Genomic DNA, 19,627 nt, shown 5'->3' with positions numbered 1-19,627 from the left:
TCAAGCGCTACGCGACGTACATAGGCGGTAGGCGTATCGTATAGCCTGCCAGGTTACACTCCCGCAACACGTCACTTCCGGGTCACAGACTATGCTGCTGCTGCTGCTGCTGCTGCTGTTGGAGAGGGAGAGCCTTGCTTCGTCACATAAACACAAACCAGCAAAGCCCCTGCAGGCAGAAGACCAGTTTCTCCAATAACAACCCTGATAGTCCCGGTGCTTTTTAATGAGGTGGATTAATCCTTTACTCCTCACCTTCTCATGTTTAACTCTGCCTCATACGGAACTGAAATCTCAAATGAAACTCGACACTTGAAAGTTCTTAAAAGTTCTTATTTGAAATGCAATACTGAAAGAGGGACAAACGAGCTTTCCGCCAATGTCCTTCCTTACGCCTTTGCGTCATCGCGATGAACAGCTGTGACGTCATCATCCCCGGAAATAAAGCCAACTCTTGGATGCCCCGCCCCTCTGTTCAACAGCGAGACAGACAGACACAAACCAGCAGACAAACTCAGTCTCAGAGCAGCAACATGGACCCAAACACGACCATCCTGCGTGTCAAGCGGAAAAGGGGCACCGACCCCGCGGATGCCCTCCTGCTCGCTTGCAAGCGTATCCGCCCGGAGACTACCCAAAGCCCGGGCGAAACGGTTCCGGAGCCCGAAGCCGAGGTCGAAAGCTCTGTCTTTAAACTCGTGGCGACCGTAACAACACAGGTGAGATGGCATGGTGCTAAGCTAACCCAGCGCTGCGGGCTAAAGTCAACGCAACTAGAAAAAATAACCACTGGCAACGGCAGGTGACGTTACCCGAGAGTTTTAACATGACCATAGACGCTTTTATATTGGTTAATTGCCTTAGAGCAAATTATAATCGTCTTGAAAGCCAGAAATGCGGATCGTTATTGTCCAACTCCGTTGCTAGTTGTTGTTAGCATACCGCCCTAGCTAGCCAACGTCGATGGCTGTGACGGTTAACCAGTGACGTCATCCCCCTACTGTCATTAGCAGCGGAATGGTTTAGCTCGTTTCTTAATTTCCTTTTTCTTTTTCAAGATAAAAAAACAAACAAAAACATACCCATAAACTGTGAATGCGTTCAAATTAATGCTTTCGTGAAAGCGAGTGAAATGTGAGTATCCATCTTTTTTTTCTTTTTTTTTTTGTTTGACTCGCCTTAAGTGAACTCTAGACAAGGTTGTGATGACCAGCCGCTGTTAAGAAGTTTCCTAAATGGTCGACGATGGCGTTCAGTAACGATGCTGGGAAGATAACCGGGCTGATTTTGTCAACATCTTGAACCAAGAACCAAGATGACGTTATGTCTCATTATCCTCTCATCATCGTGTGGTCTGAGGCAGGTTGGCCCGATCATCAAGCGTGTAAAGGCCGCTGTATGTCATCAATATTAAAACTCATTCAAATTTTACGATTAAAAATCTTTGTGTGTGTGTGTGTGTGGGGTGGGCACTACTGTGTCATGAGACTATGAATTGTGACGTAACACAGCCAATGAAGAATCGAACTGACTGTGGAAGAAAGAAGCATGTGTAAATAAAAACAAGCACGGCCGAAACTGAAGCACAAAGTTTCAGTGGACGTCAGAAATGTTTTGTGTGCTTCTCATTGGCTGTTGGGGGTTGTTGCTGCCTGCCTTGTTCGGTTCTGTAGGACCACATTTGATCGGGCAAGATTTTAGATCGGGATGAGCCAACTTTACACTCACAGGAGGAAAAAAAACAATCTATCATGGAATGTGTAGAAAACATGTGCTTTAATGTCAGCTGCAAATGGACAAAAACAAAGTTCTGATAAAAATCTATCATCTTTGAAGCCCCACGGTATTTAGCTCTTTATTGAAAAGACTCCTAAAACACTGACAAATTGGATGAAATACAGCTGTTGTGTGACTTACTGACTGTTCATATCCTTTCTTCAAGTTCGGCAGGCCGGATTAAAACATATAATGGGGCCACACATGGCCCCGTGCGTAGTTTGCCCATGCCTGGACTAGATTCCTGATGGGTCGTGTGAAAGAATTGCTGTGTGCGTGTGTGTGGTTGAATTATAAAAAGTGTTCAATTAATGTTTTCATACGTAGGTTCTCTAACAGAGCCCATAAGATTGATAGAGTCCTCCACTCCAGCAGCTTCAGCGAGTTGATGTCCCACACGATGATGCTGATTATTATCTTTTCATTTTTGAATCCAGGATGCTCCTGTGCAGGCCCAGGTTCGCCAGGCTCTGGCTCGGCCCCGGGTGGCCCACGCACTGCGGCCCTCCGCCACCAGCGCTCAGCGGGTGGTCGGGGACCTGCGGAGCACAAAGTGGAGCACCAGGAGGGAGGCGCGCTACAGGGTCGTCTCCAGCCTGCGCAGCGGCATCTCCGGGGTGGCCGAGCAGCAGCAGCAGGACCCCCGGGCGGAGTCACCCGAGGGAGCAAAGGAGCAGGGAAAGGAGAAGGAAAAGAGTCTGGTCCTGGGTAAAATCCAGGTGGTGGATCTTCTGCACGAGAACGCGGAGGACGAGGACAAGTCCGGTTCCGGCAAGGTGAGCTTTGCATCGTTTAGTTGCGAGTTTAGTCTCGGCTACGGTGGTCACTTTGGGGAGCGTTGCTAATTGCTGAATGCTAAAATCTCAGTCCGACCGCTACGGGCTCGTCTGTACTTGCAGTACTAACTGAGTGCTGAGGGTGGCAGTGTTGCTCGCTGTTTTACACCCCGCAAGGAAACAGAAGGATGCAGAAACCAGGCTTGAAAACTCCCACCCACAGTTTCTAAATGTTGTGTGTGTCATATATATACTTGTTTGATGTGTTATATTCGTTTATATTATATCCTTGTTTAATGATGCATGCAGTCAGGGTACAACAATATAACACAGTTAAGCAAGTCGGGTTAAACAGGAGTCCAAAAGGTGCTGTAAAATACAGAAGATCATTGTGACTAATTGGAAAAATAATCAATGGATTAGTCGACAACAGGGATGCCAACTGTTAGTGGTATCCCTGGTTCACATGTATGGATTGTTACTTTTGTCTCTAACTTGAGGTGTTTTTTTAATATCAAGTCTCAAAGCCACAAAACTCTCCACTTTATATTGCTTCATTTCCCATTGTGACCAATGGTTCATTAAGAGAGGTGGCTGCTGTTGGCTGCCAGGTGTTAACAGGTGTGGAGAGTCCTGAACGTTTAGAACTCGAGTACACAGAATATTGAAATATTCCTCCAGATAGAACAGTGAACCTTTTTATATGGACCTGAACAAGTTTTGCTTCAAGCTGAATGAGGAACAAGTGAAGCTTAATAATATACCGTAAGCAACCTAATATTGAACACATTCAAAATTCAATAAATTCCAGCATTCCAATTTACATTTCAAAAGTGACATTTTTTCACTGGCTAATAATGAATGTAAAAATAAAACGGTAAACCAATTAAGTAATAATAATAATAGTAATAATATCCTTCAATCAACTTCCTGTCCTGATTTGAGCCAAAACGCCAGCAGATCACTGCTTTTATGACCCATTGTACAGCACTTTGGCTACACCTGTGGTTTTTTATATGTGCTATATAAATAAAGTTGATGATGATGATGATGATGAGATCATTCTGGGATTTGTAGTATTAGCGGTACACATGGCGTATAATACTGGCGGGCCAGCTCTACCAGTGATTTTGTATGGCCTCGTGGGCAAAATATAATGACACAAATTTGGCCCGCGGGCCAGAGTTTGACCCCTATGGTTCAGAATGACCGGTCCTACCTTCACGACTGCCCAGTGTTCCTAGCGAACAAGAATGATGCGTGTTAGGACCTTGGCAGCTCTCCTACCGCTGGCTTCCTTGACTCTGAAGCCCTGCAGTTTGCCTGCTTGTCCTCTCTCCGCCCCCTTCGTGTTGCTTTTCCTTTCCTGCCTCTTTATCTTCATTCTTCGTTGCGCCTGGTTGTTTTCTTTAAATTAGAAATCCATCCCATTTTGCATTTTTCTGGTTTTTTTTAGTGCAGTGCTCATTGACTGTTTATGTAGCACATTTTGAAAATGTATTGGCTGTGTTATAGCTGTGTTGTAGCTGTGTACTGCACCATCAAAGTCTCATTTCTACACCAGGCCCTCCACTTAAGCCTGTTGTCACCTGCAAGGATCAGAAACCGGTGAACAGACCTGGCAGCGGTCGCCAAACAGCAAATTTACAAACATGCTGTTCATCACCCTCTGCAAATCAAGTTTTCAGTTGACGGAACGTTTGTTACCCCGAGCCCCCGACACCTCGCGACCCGCTGGCCCCACTGTTGGACCGCTGCTCCGTCCGAGCTCAAGTCGTCTCTGCCTCAACGCAGACTTGAGTTTGAAAGCACGCGTTTGAAGTGGGGCGTTTCTTTTGTGAAGGAACATCCTCATGTATGGCAGGGGTGAACAGATGGGCTTGATGGTTGCCTTTGATGGTATGCAACAAGCACGCCACTGCATCGTAGGGAGTGGCTGCTGAATTGAAACTATGAAAAGATTATATGTATGTATGTATGAGTGTATATATACACGTGTGTGTGTGTGTGTGTGTGTGTGTGTGTGTGTGTGTGTGTGTGTGTGTGTGTGTGTGTGTGTGTGTGTGTGTGTGTGTGTGTGTGTGTGCGCGCGCGTGTGCGCGCATATACATATATATATATATATATATATATACACATACATTGTATTATAATACTATCATTTTGTTGTGCGTGTCACTATGACAATAAAGTCTATTATATTCTGTACTCTATAAATTTGTTGTCAGTTTAAAACAAGTTGAAATAATGAAGTATTGTGATAGTGTCCACTGTAAAAATGTATTGTGAGGCATCAGTACATGAAGGGTTGGGACCTGAGCCACACACCAGCAGCCATTTGTCAACACTTCATGTGCACTGACTTTAACCGTGCAGCGACTGATTGCTCGTCCCTCTCTGCTCAACAGACGTCTTCCGACCCGGAGGTCATCCTGTGCAACAGCACCAAGATGCTGCGCGAGCGGCTCAGCATTTCTGGGAGCGGCCCGGGCGACGAGCAGCGCGAGCAGGACTCGGACTTCGTCTACGACCTCTACTACCAGGAAACGGTCACGCCGGGCTGGATCCAGGACATCCTCTCTGTCAGGCCCTACGCTGACGAGGGAGAGCTGGTGTGTTGGATGGATGGAAGGAAGGAAGGAAGGATGGAGGGGTGGACGGACACATGAGTGAGAGTTGGAATCGCAGTGAGTGAATGAAGACGTGGTCAAAGTGTAGACGCCAGGTGGCTTCATGCAGATGCACGAGCGACTCCCTGATTTCTGAAGAAAATCATTGAGCTGAAAAGCATTGAGGGTGGAAGGAGAACAAAGGGCACTTGGTAGGAGACACGAGGCCACATGTGGATAAACCGTTCATCAACCCTACATCGATACCAGGCGTGGGCAACATGTGCTTTGATGTTAATTGGAAATGAACAAAGCGTTGCAACAGAATCAGTGTCTTTGAAGCCCCGTGGCTGATGATGACAAGCAGCTAATCTACGACTTGCTGACTATTAATATCATTTCTTCAAGTTCAGCGGGCCGGATTAAAAAGGCTTAACGGGCCGCACGTGGCCCCCCAGGTCATAGTTTGCCCACCCCTGGGCTTGGCGGCTTCATGCTGCGAATGGAAGCACAAGCAACTCCCTGATTTGCGAAGGAGGGTCGAAGTGAAAGCAATGCATCGAGGATAGAAGGAGAGCGACGGTCTCTTGGTAGGAGGCACGAGGCCACGTGTGGATAAACCTTTCATTGACCTGATTTCTACATCAACAGGCCCTTTTAAATGCAGTAGGTGCAGGCGGTATTGCGGTCAGGGGGGAAAAAAACACTTTAGGATTTTTTTTTTTCCTGATGTTTTTTGCGAGCAGAGGTTCTTGAACAGTGCTTGTCTCAGGTGCCCGACCTGGTGGTTCACGAAGAGGAGGTGTACGAAGACGAGGACGACGAGAACGAGGAGGGGAACTGGAGGAACGACTACCCCGACGAGGAGAGCGATTCAGACGGCGGGCGAGAGGAGCGCTACGGCGGTACGTACTGTGTGCAGTCGGTGGTGGACGCCAGGTGTTTGGCCGCCAGGTGTCAATAAACAGGAAGTGGCCAACGCGCCAGTGAGAAGTGAACCGCGCCGTTGGTTGCGTGATTCATGGAAACAGAAAAGAGATGTCTTTGTTTTAATTCAGGGAAGAAATTGATTAGCATTTGGTGTGTGTGCACACTGACGGACCATATCACACGCACAATCATCGAGTATACGTGGCAGCTCATTTACTCACGACACCTCGTCATCAGTGCAAGCATGCGACTGACTGTTTTTCAATGTGCCAGGTAGTGCTGATGCAGTATGAAAGACGCTTTGCATTGCTTCACTGTTTATTATGCACTGCCTGCGTTCGTCAGTCAGGAATCTAGAAACGCATTCATGCTTAGTGTGTCCTTTAGAAGTTGTGTCACCGACTGGACTATGATGGTGTCATAATCAACTTGTCCACTAGGTGGGGCCACGTGCACACAAACACGCAGAGAGCAGTCAGTCAGCTGGCAGTAAAAACCAAGGAAGTGTGGTTCTTTATGTTTTTAGGTTTGTGTTGGCTTTTTGAATCCCATTGAAAATGGCCCCACATGGTTTTTTTAGGCCACCAGTTAACTTTTACAAGCTCTCACGATCATCATCATCATCATCATCATCACATTTTGTCTCTTCCTGTTGCTGGTTTCTTGCAGGCTACTGGGAGGAGGAGCACTCGTACAGCCAGAGGACCTGGTCGCAGTACCAGAGGGAAGTCCTGCAGGAGCTGAGCTGCCGGGGCGAAGAGGAGGACGAGGATGACGAGGAGGGCAATAAATATGACTCTGACTGATCCGGTCCCAACTCTGCCCCACCCCCACCCCCACCCCGACAGTGAAGCCACCCAAAGCCCTCTCGACCAATGACGCCGGCCCTCTGTGGACGTTCTGGGGAACCAAGTGGGAACCAAGTGGTCCTCCAGGAAATCCAGACCGTAGCTCTTCATGTGTAGCCACCAGTTACTGCGTTGGAAGCCAATTTACTCTCCACTCGGCCGACAAAGTTGTGAGAGTAAACCAAGTTGTTCCGCTTTAATGTCGAGATCAGCGTCCCACCGCCCCTGCTTCAGAGTTTAGTGACCCCACCACCACCATCACCCCTCCCCCACCCTCTCACGCTACACAGGTGATGGAGTAGGTGTTGTTTAATGACGTTCCAGAGTGACTTTTAACTCTAGTGGAGTGAACTTGTGTGGGTGTTTGTTCTTCAGTGAATGTGTGTTAGAAATGTTGCGTGTTTTGTTGTTTGGTTTTCGGTTTGCGCTGTCAACACTTTTGTTAGTGCAACATTTTTGGGCTGCGTGTGCGTGTGTGTGTGTGTTTGCATTTTTAGGGTGTTTGTGCATGGTTGTGTGTGTAGGTGTGTAAAACTTGTGACATGAACATGTGAGAGTGGTGCATTTGTTCTGTTGTGTGTGGGTACGTAAGCGAGTGAAGTTGCAGGTTCACAAATTCCTCTTTTTTGAAGTTTGAGTTTGATTGTCTTGGAAGCTTGTTGAATTAAACACTGTAAATATGTAGATGTGTATAAAAAGAAAGCTTTGAAATAAACTTGAGACGGCTGTGCAGATTTCTTTGTTTAAATTCATTTTTTTTTTTTATTCAATTAGTAAAATTTGAGAGATGTAAGTTTAAAAAGAGTTTTCACTCACTATGGATCACGCTTGATGTCACTCAAACTGTTTGGGAATTCTGTCAAATATAAATTAATATATTAATATTAAAATATTAATTCGAAATTCACAATAAAACATCTTTAAATCTGACTGTAATCCTAATTTTTTTTTTAAAAAAAAGGGGGTGAAACTGAATTTATATTGTACAAACATCAGACATACAGCATCACAACATCAGGAGGGAAGCAAAATTGTTTGGTGGCAGAGAGGAGCCCCCGCCTATCCTTGTCCCCATCAGTAGGGGCGGTAGTGATTTTCAAGAGAACCTAAAACCACCTTGTTGAGTGGAGAGGAAGTAATGTTTGTAGTTTCTAACAAAAACAGTAAAACGTAACTCGTCGAAATTGCAAAGGCTTTATTTGATTTAGTTATTGAAATAGAAAAAAATCCCTCAGCTGAAATTAAATTCATCTTTTTCTTGGTTACACCAACTTCATTCACCACTATGTGAATGTGTGTGTGGGTAGGTGTGAAGAACTTAATGAACCAAAAAAATAGAAGTCTCTACGATCCAAAGCAGTCCTTTACCTGAGTGAAATTATAACAGCGGGGTGCCGGTCGAGCGCCACAGTGGAATCCAAACTACCTGGACATCAGGTGATATACAACACTGACTAAAACAAACTCTTAGGTGGCTCTAGTGCTGCATAGCTGACGGGAGCAGAAGACGGAACAGGGCAGCTGCTGCTGATCTACAGTGACACCTTGTTTCACAATGTGAAATGTGAAACATAAATAACCAGAATAAATAAAGCTACAATGTGGAGGGGGGGGGGGGTTCTCCCCTTCAAAATGTGGACATAGCAGCAGGTCAATGCATCAGCAACATTTAGTTTTTTTTTCCCTTCTTGAAGAAATGAAAGCCTTAATTCCCAGGTGAGGCACACGCACGCACGCACGCACGCACGCACGCACAGCAAACATCCTCCTGAATCCATGCAAATCTCACCGGCAGAAATACATCCAGAAAATGAACGGAGTAACGTACAGATAGTAGTAACAAGGCAAAACGCTTGGGAACAGAGGTTCAAGAGTGAGACGATGATCTGCTTGAAGGTTCATGCTGTTCATCCTGAGGGACCGAGGTTGTCAAATCACAGAATCATTCAAGCCAGCACGTAAATCTGTCTTTAGTGTTTTTGTAAACGGGTCGGTGGGGGTCAGAGAGCCTCAGAGTCACTGAGGTTCAGGGGTTCTGGTGGGTTCACGGGACCCTGGTGGGTCCTGGAACCCTCTTGGTTCAGGGACCATGGTGGGTTCAGCGGACCCTGGTGGGTCAGGGGTCCGTGGTGGGTTTAGTGGACCTTGGTGGATTTAGGGGACCTTGGTGGGTTCTGGTGGTCCTCCTGGTTCAGGGACCCTGGTGCGTTCAGGGACCCTGGTGGGTTCAGGGGCAGCAGATCTCTGGCTACTACTCACTCTTGTCCCACTCAGTGAGGACGCAGAAACACGTCATCTGGGTCAATCTGGTCACAGCACCTGCAGGGGAACACACACGCACAGACAGACAGACAGACAGCCAGACGATGAGTAACCCTGAGGAAACAGGAAGTGGTGAACAGATGGGGTTGGTGGGGCGGTGGAGGCGGAGACTCACGCAGCAGCTTGGTGAGCAGCGGGGGGCGTCGGGACTCTGGCAGGTAGACCCCCAGGAAGTAGACGGGGACCCCCGACAGGGCGATGGCTATGCCAATCAGAGAGTTGATGGTGTCGCAGTACAGCGGCACGGCCACCAGGAAGACGCTGCACAGGCAGAACACCACCGGGTAGGCCAGCGTGAACTGTGGAGAAGGAGACCCCCAGGGGGCACAAGCGGTCAGCAATAGTGGGGGGGGGGGTTTCTCAACAAGTGGGTTGCGACCCAAATGTGGGTCCCCGAGCTGTTTTGATTGCGTCACAGCTTTGTAGGCAGTTTCTTATTATTATTTATTTTTTTAATAAAGGGGATTTAAAAATATATATAAATATATATGTATACATCAGTGCCTCTCAATTACTTTCTGTTATGCACTCCTACGAAGAAGAAAACATTTGCCCCCCGCCCCCACAGATCATCAGATCAACCAGATCCACTTACAACAAATAACTTTATTAACAATGTTCTGTAGTCTGTAACAGAAAAGATTTAAAGTGCATCAATTTGCCTGCAATTTAAAAAAAAAAAAAATCCTTATTTAAACTATAAACATTTTTTGACTATTTAAAGCTGAAAAATAAAATTAAATAAAATCAATAATTAATAATAAATTCAAATTGATCAGCAACATTACCTCAGGAGGTAATGTGTATACACATATATATACATATACATATACATATATATACATATACATATACACATATATATATATATATATATATATATATACATATACACATATATATATATATATATATACATATACACATATATATATATATATATATACATATACACATATATATATATATATATATATATATACACATATATATATATATATATATATATACATATACACATATACACATATATATATATATATACACATATACACATATATATATATATATATATATACACATATACACATATATATATATATATATATACACACATATATATATATATATATATATACACACATATATATATATATATATATATATATATATATACACATATATATATATATATATATATATATATATATATATATATATATATATATATATATTATATATATATATATATCAAACGTGCCACCTTATGATACCAGGAGTGCTCTCTGGTATACTGAAGTAACATTCACAAAGCAGGATGTACGTACGTACGTTCGTACATCAATACATCCATACATAGGTACTACCCAGAAAAATTAGAATATCAAGTAAAAGTTGTTTTATTTTGGCAATTTAACATAAAAGATGAAACCAACACATTTTATTGAGCCATTACACGCAATTTGACATATCTCAAGCAGTTCCTTGTTGTAACTTTGCTGATTAATTTTTTCATAAAGATTTGACTTTATGTAATATTCTAAATTTCTGAGTTTTTGAATTTGAGTGGGTTTTTTTTAAGCTGCAAGACCTGATCAGCAAAATCCAAAGAAATAAAAACTTGAAATATATTGATTTGCATATTATTCATGTATATAAGATGTCAAACTCACCTTTTAAGTTGAGTTGCAGAAATACTACAACCTTTTCAGGATATTCTAATTTTCTGGGTAGTACTGTACATACACACACACGGAAGGGGTTCTCTGTCTTCTTCACAATCCACCAGAAGGTGTCGTGCACTGTGAGGTGCATTGGGAGCTCTGAGTTGCCCCGAGGTGTGAGTGCGAGTGCTAATGAGCGCTTGCAGTTTGTTCAGGGTGTAACCATGAACCCAGCCTCCGCCCGGAGGAAGCCAGGAAAGGCTCCAACTGCAACCACAACACTGAGGGCAGGAGGAAGTGACTTCGGAATGAGTCAGCAGGATACATGACAGTGAATCAGACTGACCACTGCAAGTGCAGCGAGATCTTCTCCATTTGTGCACGAAAAGATGGTACGATGGTAACTGCTGGTTGCAGTTTCCAAATAATGAACGAAAAATAGAATAGGTTTACATTACACATTGAAGTATAAAGGTTAATTAATGGACAACATTGACCCTCTCCTGCAAGCCACAAACCTGAGTGAAAAAATATGTTTTCCTTCATTTCAAAGTAATGCAGACTAAAGAAAATAGAAACACTCACTCTCAAATAAAAATATTAATGTTAAAGCGGTGCAAGGCCCAGACAATTCAATCAAAGAAAAATGAATAACAATGTCAATAATGTGGCAATAAACTGGTAATAACAATTAATATAATGCAATTGGTAAACAAAACAAAACAACAACAAATACAATAGTCTTTTGCCAAGACTCGTTCAAGCCTGTCCTTCATGGGCCTCAGCCCAGCATTTTAATCCGGCCTGCCGAACTTGAAGATTATATTAATAGTCAGTAAGTCATAAACTAGCTGTATTTCATCCAGTTTTTCAGTGTTTTAAGAGTCATTTGAATTAATGAGCTAAATGCCATAGGGCTCAAAAGACACAGATTTTGTTGGAAGTTTGCTTTTGTTCATTTTCAAATGACATGAAAGCACACGTTTTCTACATATCCCATGATATGTTTTTTCACCAAAACACTCCATTCATCTGCCTCAAATTTTACAACCCGTTGTGGCCCACCAGTCAAAACTTTTGCCCACCCCTAAACTAGCAACTGACTGACTGACTGTGTCCTTTGCAAAAAAGGGTCTTCACTGTTCTCACCTTAAGAGGTCGAGGTCTGTCCGGCTGCTTCCAGCGCAGGTAAATTTGCCCAGCAATGGACAGACCCATGAAGAACCAGTAGCTGAAGCTGTAGTAGTTGATGAGCTGGAAGACGTCCTCCACGGTCAGGTAGATCAAAGACATGAGACACTGGACAAAGGATAAAAAAAGAAAGCGCAAAAACAACATATGATGAGTCCACTGCCATTTTGTTGATTTGGGCCTTTTGAGATAAAGCATATCTGTGGCAAAGCAGCCTAAGTAAGACTTGACTAAATGGAGAAGAATGGAGCAAATGAGCAAAAATCATTAAATTTAAAAAAGTATTATCTGAAAAAAGGCTTTAAAGGTGAAGTGTGTAATATTTGGAGATTTTTAAGAAGAAACGGCAACATCAAGTGATGACATTTTAGATTGCAGTGCTCTTTCGCTTATGTACCCTCAGGGCCTCTGTAAATTACCCCTCCCGAACTGCTTTGGACTTGCGAGCCCAAAGCTGAATACCTCGTCTAAACTTCTTCTTCTTTGTTGGTGTATTAGAAGACCAAATTATTTTCATTGTACTGTGACTAAACAATATAAAAAGCATACATTGCGAATTTTGCACACTGGACCTTTGAGGCTAAAAGACAAATCAACCCCCAGTATAGGGAACATGGCATGTTTTGTGTTCAAAAGCTTCACAACCTTAAACATTACAGGAATCTATTTTCATACATTGAAGAGGAGAGCAGGGATGGGTGTGAATCTCTCGATGTGGATCATGGACAGGGCGTCTGGAAGGTGACCCTCGCGGGAGCCCACAAAGAACAACCTGGATGTAGCAAGAACACAACGGAAGAATGAAACAACAACAACAGCAACAAAAAAGGACCAAAAGTCAGAGCGTGTGTAGAGAAGAGCACGTGGGTCTTTGTCCCATGTCTCTACGACCTTCCTAGTGGCCATAGGGCCATTCTGGTCTGAGACAGTTTGTTTTTTTTTGCCTGTAGGTGGTGCTATGAAGCACCAACAGTTTTCATTTTTGCATTTTCTAAAATCTTACACCAGTCCTGACATGCTTGCCAAATTTTGCTGATTTTGGAGTTTGTTAAGGGTGTCAAAATGAGGTAGAAAGACACGGAAGAAGAAGCAGAGGAAGAAGAAGAAAACAGACGAAGAAGACGAAAAACATTCGTCCTTGCGCAAGACTGGCTCGAGGTTCGTTCGAGCCAGTCTTTTGTCGAGCTCAGCCCCAAAACCTCAGAAAACACCCTCACGTGACTACGTGGAGAAGCAGCAACAGTACCTGGAGGCTGCTATGATGGAGGCATTGAGACCTCCGTAGCAGGACAGAGCCACAGCCACAGGGATGATCCAGCTCATCACGCCCAGGGTGTGGTCTGCAAACGTCTGAGGACGGATACACACAGCCCGGTATTCGTTTTTTTTTTCCGCTGACACATCTTTTTCACCTCCTCCTCCAGCCTTCATTCACACCTGGTTGACTCACCACTGCAACGGCGTCGCTAGCCAGGATGGAGCCCACATCCAGGACGGCGTAGTAGGCCACATTGGTAAGGATGTAGATGGTGGTGACGATGGGCATGGAGATGGCGATGGCTAGGGGAAGGTTTCTGAAATGGCATTTGAGGCTCGTTTGGGGCGGATTCAAAACCAAGCGGCCCGACTCTACCGCCTCCGCGGCGAAAGAAAGGCACATATTTAAAAAGGACAAAATACCTCTCTGGGTTTTTGATCTCCTCTGTGACAAAGTTGAGCGTGTCCCAGCCAGAGTAGGAGAATAATGCGGAGTAGAGCGCCAGGGCGATGTTGCCGGGATCGGTGCTCGATCCATGGAAGGACGACTCAAAGTTGTCAGTGTAACCTGGGGGGGGCGGGGGGGGATAGTAATATTGAGTTTAAGCGGAGTGGCTTCATTAAATCCTGGTATGAAAACATACAAGAACATTGTGTGTTTGTGGGTCAGGAAGCTTAAACTGGGCTGTAGTTCTGCTGCAACAACACTTTCTGGACATCTGTAGCGAGTCTCAGAGCTCCAACCCAGAAAACTTCATTGCCCAGTCATCCAACATGAAATGGAACATTTTCTGTGACTCAAAAACGGCACACTAAATACATATAATCATAAAATAACAACGCCTAGTGTTCTGCTTGTGTGGGAGTGAGTTAAGATCTTTTCAGGGTTTTATTTATTTATTTATTTATTTATTTAGTCCCGGGTGAAAATTAAGACGTGTAAATGTGCCGGACCAGAGGGCGCGACCTTTGAACTCACCCTGACACAGCTTGACGATGCCCGTGATGATGATGACGATGAGAGCAGCCACCTTGGCGTAGGTGAAGATGTCCTGCACTCGGGTTCCCCACTTCACATAAGCAGCATTGATGAACGTTAGCAAGCCTGTGGAGGGGTGGGGTTTGGTGTGAGGGTGGGGGGGTGGAAGCAGGTTTACCGAGTCCCTTCAGAGCCGGGGACGGAAGAAACACGAGAGTGACAGAGCAAAGACTGCACGAGAACCAGAGGTGTCGAAACTACTCACTTTCTGTACTTCTGTAAAATTACAGACACCGGCACTTGTGTAAAAAAAAATGCTCTGGTAAAAGTAAAATTGATTCAACTTTAAGCAACAACAACTACAAATACGTGAATGACTTTGAACAGAATTTGTATCCTTCAAAGACTTTTGAACATAAAAGTAACAATGTTTTTCCATTGTAGGAAGTAGAAAGTACAAATATTTGTGTTCAAATGTAGGGAGTCAAAATAAAACATTGTAAGAAGTATTAAAGTATAAATACCTGAAAAATCTACTTAAAGGTCCACTGTGTAATATTTGACTTGTTTTATCATTTTTATATTGGTTAAAGCTTAACATACTGCCCATAAATACATTACTACAAGTGTATACTCGCAGTATACAATAAAAGTAATTTGGTTTTCCTACCCTAGGATTTTGCTCCCAGTTAGCTTGCATATTTCTAAGGAAGCCTGGTGTGGACAATGCAGCTGCCTGACAGCGCGTTTGGGTGCGCAGGGCCACTGTAGTTCACTGGCAAGCTCTTTTCTATTCTATCCTATTCCTCAAAAATCTCCAATTATTATTGCGCACGCTGGACCTTCAACTTGGCCACCAGCACCTCCCACCATCGGAGTCGAGCTCTTACATATGCAGGCAGCGGCGACCAGCCTGGCAGCGGTGAAGGGCGGTTCGCAGGTGGGGAAGAGCGGCTGCATGAGGTAGTTGGCGAAGGTGATGGCGATGACGGCCTGGCTGGTGGGCTCGATGATCAGCAGCGACGTCCACAGCCTCACGAAGGCCAGGAAGCCGCCGAAGGCCTCCAGGATGTAGGCGTAGGAGGCGCCCGACTTGGTGACGGTGGTGCCCAGCTCGGCGTAGCACAGCGCCCCCACCACCGAGAAGACGCCGCCCAGCGCCCACACCACCAGCGACAGGCCGTAGGAGGAGCTGTAGATGAGCACGCCCTTGGGCGAGACGAAGATGCCCGAGCCGATCATGTTGCCCACGATCAGGCTGACGCCGTTGAGCAGCGAGATCTCCTTCTTCAGCTGCACCGTCTCCTTGGTGCCACCGCCACAAGCCTGCTCCGATGCTGCATCACCCGCCGCCATGGCGCCGCGCTCTCTGACCCACTGTCCCGGAAAGGGGGGGTGGGGGGTGGGGTGGGGGGGGACGGGGGGAGGGGGAGGTAGGACGTTGGCGAGTGGAAAGCTTGCCCAGAGACCTGCGAGGGACAGATTCAGATCTCAGTTATTTTTTTGTTTTGTTTTGTTTTGTTTTATTGTGCAATATGACGATGCAATCGCATACTCTCAAGAGGCAAAAGACATCATGAAGAACATTTCACACCCCGGTCATCATCATCATCATCATCATCATCTGTTTGAACTGTTGACCTATATAAAAAAGTATGTTTAATAAATGTACTTGAAATAAAATGAACAGAAAAAAAATGTGGATACTTTAGAAAGAATAGAATTGAAAAAACATTCAAACATAATGAAACTTGTGCACATTGACCAGCGTTGCCTAAACAACAGAGCAAAGGGGTTTAGTGAGCTCACAAACAGCTTTGTTCCACCACCTGCCACAACTACATTAAACACTAACGTGCCGCCAACCCCCTCCCCTCCCACCTAAAATAAAATACACATAATCTCTGTGAAATGTTTGGGTTATTGGGGTTTTTTTTGTTATAAAGAACGTCCGCACGAATCGAGCAGTTCCAAGAGTTCATTCACTGTATGTGAAACTGTGTGAAAGTCTTGGGTTGGAAGAGACCGAAATACTGAGGGGAATCGCAGAGAAGAAAGATTTCATTCATTCTTATGACGTAGAAAATGGACTTACTCAGACTAAGTATAGCAGAAGTGATCATGAGTCAAAGAAAGATCTCATGATGCAAATGAAAACATCTGGACGTACTGGTGTGAGCCTTTCAAACGGTCTTGTGTGTTCATGTGATTTTTTTATTTTTTTTTACAGTAGCAAAGAAATCACTTGATCTCAGCCAAACACAATATGCTTATCAGTAAACAGGACAAAAGCAAAAATGGAAAAGCGTTAAAGGTCCATTGTGTAAAATTTGGCCTGATTTATTATTTTTAAATTGGTAAAAGCTCAATATACTGCCCGTAAATATATTAATAAAAGCATATATACTCACAGTACAATAAAAGTTATATGGTTTCTTATGTATACGTATATCAGAATATCCATAGATCAGTAAGGGTCTTGCAGCAGAAGAAGAAGAAGAAGAAGAAGAAGAAGAAGAATCCAGGTTTGGGTGTGCAGACCACTGTAGTTCACTGGCAAAAGCTTGGGAGAAGCAGAGGGAGGGGGAGCGAATGAGCACTGCAATCTAAAATCTGACCACAAGAAGGCAGAATTTTACACACTGTACCTCACCCACTGACCAATAAAAAAAGCAGCTTTCTATGAGTTGGCTATCAAGTGTGGATAGTGTTTCTCTTATGGCAGGCATGGGCAAACTACGCCCGGGGGCCATATGTGGCCCATTTAGCTTTTTAATCCGGCCCACCGAACTTCACAAAATTATATTACTAGTGAGTCATAAAATAGCTGTATTTCATCTATTTTTTGTGTTTTAATGGTCATTTCAATAAAGAGCTAAATACCGGGGTTTCAAAGACACTGATTTTGTTGCAACTTTTTGCCTTTGTTCATTTTCAATTGACATTAAAGCACGTTTTCTACACATCCCATGAAATATTTTTTCTCATATGAGGGGGGTCACCAAAACACTCCATGCATCTGTTCCTGCTCTGGCCCTGCCTCTGTAAAATTTTAGAAGCCAATGTGGCCCACAAAAGGTTTGCCCACCGTTGGCCACCGATAGAAGAGCATACCTGCCACCTGCACCACACCCCCTCTATCCAACTATGGAATCATACAAGGCTGAGCAATGGTGAGGCAAACAAGGCCGTTTCAGTTAACCCTGTGACACTTTGTCCACTTGTTCCACCGCAGTAATAGGTTTTCCCCCACATGGTACGACTGTGTGACATTTCACGTTAGCAAGAACGTGCGTATCGTAAATCCAATAATAGAAGCCACTGCCACGAGGACACAAAGCTCCTACACACTTTTCACACAACTGTGAGGTTCCCTCTTTTTCCTTTGTCAAATGAGCATTGCTCTTTCTTTTTAGACAAAGGCTCACAGGGCAGCAGCTTTGGGAATCAGTGCGGTGGAAATCACTTTTCTGAAACTGAGGATGTTAGACACTATAAAGCGGCGAGGACTGGTTTGTGAAGCCACTTCTCTTCACAGAACTGAGAGAATAAAAAAAAAAAAAGTTTAAAAAAAAAATGACTACAGTTCTTGATCAATATAAAAAGTATGTTTAATAATTCTATTTGAAATAGAATTAACAATTAAAAAATATAAATACTTCAGACCAGTGGTGGAGTCTCGGGACACACATCATTTCTTTTTTCCTTATCATGAAGTTGCGACCCAAATTCATTCAACATAAATAAAACACTAACCCACTTTCTATCACGTCGAGGCAAATCTTTAAAACGATTGAATTGAATTGTGTGTCCAGTAAAATAAATGCCCAACATTTTCTATAAAACCTGCAACGAACATGCTGACTTTGAGTCATTCCTCGCCAGAACAGAAAGCAGAAAACGTCACTTTTGAGCAATAAAACCAACACAATCAATAAAACTAATGAGGTCAATGAAACCTCAGATGCATGGGGAACCAGTGTCTAAGATTGAAGATAGAACACACACACAAAAACTGAAAGGGGAAAAACAAACACATAGCAGCGCAGCATCCTGTGTCAAGTTACCCGGCGGAGCACTACCAGCGACTTCCGTTTCCTTCACAATAAAGACTCTTGTTTTTGCTTTTTGTCGAGGAAAAAAAAAGAAAAAGAAATAATCGACGTTTGTGCTGCAAAAAAATATTTGACAATTCAACAATTTCCAACTGGCTTCGCGCTACGTTGACGGAGCAGAAACACCAGTTAGTTCTAAAGAGGGACGCCGACCACTGGTGAGACAGCATGGACGTCAAATCATAGACATCTGCGCTGTTAAACGGGCAAAAACGGTGCAAAGGAACAAGCCAATGCGCTTTATTTAAAACAAAAAAACTATACCGTATATAGGTTAGTAGTCCAATCGTGTGACTTGACGGTACCTGAACGTTATCGAACAGAACCGTCGGCAAAGTTAGCTTGCCGGCCGGCATTCTTTGATCTTAGCGCATCACACACACACACACACACACACACACACACACACACACACACACACGCACACACACACGCACACGCACACGCACACGCACACGCTTCCATTGTCATTAATCCAATGGAAGCGTTCCCCTGCTTAATTTGCGAGTGAGGAGTGGCGGAAGCTCGTTTTAATTTCCAAATTCTGCGGCTTTGTGTCAACAGGGAGAATCCCACTTCCCTGTTGGTCCGGGCAGCACCACTCGAACCTGAACTGAAACACGCAGCACAGCACCGCGGTTCGACCCACAGAAAGGGTTGTGGAATGGACCCACCTGAGCGGCTCTGTCCGTCCGTCCGTCCTGGGCCTCGGTGGGGTCTGACGGTGGTTCCAACAGGGGGTTTAGCTCACATAGACACACACACACAGACATACACACACACACTCACTCACACAAGCATCAGTCCCGTAAACAACCAGCCGCTGCTGCACAAAGGGGGGAGACGTCATATGACGCAGCTGCGCACGCCGCCGTTAAAACACCGAGGCAGGTGGGGCAACACACGGGCATTTTCAATTTATTTCAAGCGCAACGTTGCAACATCAATAGGCTACACGACGTGTGTGTGTGTGTGTGTGTGTGTGTGTGTGTGTGCAAACAAAAATGTGCAGCACAGAAAGTACTAAAATATTCTGTTAAGCGTCTGATTTTCCTCAATGTTTGTTGCGCAATCTATTGCCTCACGTGACCTGGTTATTTCGTCTTAATCACACTGTCTCTTGCGGTTGTGCGCAGTGTGTCAGTGCGCGCGCACTGGGG

The 19,627-nt window shown here is 44.4% G+C and overlaps 2 protein-coding genes across 3 annotated transcripts; one reads left to right on the top strand and one right to left on the bottom strand.

The window, feature by feature from the left end:
- The first annotated feature begins 446 nt into the window (after positions 1–446).
- Positions 447–7,673, top strand: slc7a6os (solute carrier family 7 member 6 opposite strand). Of its 2 annotated transcripts, XM_076028436.1 has the most exons (5): positions 460–719; positions 2,214–2,552; positions 4,961–5,164; positions 5,934–6,066; positions 6,761–7,673. In XM_076028436.1, the coding sequence occupies exons 1-5, from the start codon at positions 534–536 to the stop codon at positions 6,895–6,897; spliced, it is 999 nt and encodes a 332-aa protein (XP_075884551.1). In that variant the 5' UTR covers positions 460–533; the 3' UTR covers positions 6,898–7,673. The 2 variants fall into 2 exon arrangements, with proteins under 2 accessions (XP_075884552.1, XP_075884551.1); XM_076028437.1 differs by lacking the exon at positions 6,761–7,673 and having other exon boundaries at positions 447–719; positions 4,961–5,239; positions 5,934–6,072.
- A 56-nt stretch (positions 7,674–7,729) lies between these two features.
- slc7a6 (solute carrier family 7 member 6) lies at positions 7,730–19,282 on the bottom strand. Its single transcript, XM_076028435.1, has 10 exons — positions 19,142–19,282; positions 15,243–15,821; positions 14,353–14,478; positions 13,797–13,941; positions 13,567–13,690; positions 13,363–13,466; positions 12,792–12,888; positions 12,075–12,224; positions 9,377–9,560; positions 7,730–9,258 (listed from the first exon to the last, which is right to left on the bottom strand). Exons 2-10 carry the CDS (start codon positions 15,706–15,708, stop codon positions 9,191–9,193), a joined length of 1,464 nt encoding a protein of 487 aa, XP_075884550.1. The 5' UTR covers positions 15,709–15,821; positions 19,142–19,282; the 3' UTR covers positions 7,730–9,190.
- Between the last annotated feature and the right edge of the window lie 345 nt (positions 19,283–19,627).

This window comes from Nelusetta ayraudi, unplaced genomic scaffold (assembly GCF_046127955.1).
Source record: "Nelusetta ayraudi isolate G7.1 ecotype Tasmania unplaced genomic scaffold, CSIRO-AGI_Nayr_v1 ptg000023l, whole genome shotgun sequence".
In the NCBI taxonomy this organism is placed as follows: Eukaryota; Metazoa; Chordata; class Actinopteri; order Tetraodontiformes; family Monacanthidae; genus Nelusetta; species Nelusetta ayraudi.
The sequence above is the reverse complement of the archived record's forward strand: the minus strand, read 5'-3'. Positions and strand labels throughout refer to the sequence as shown.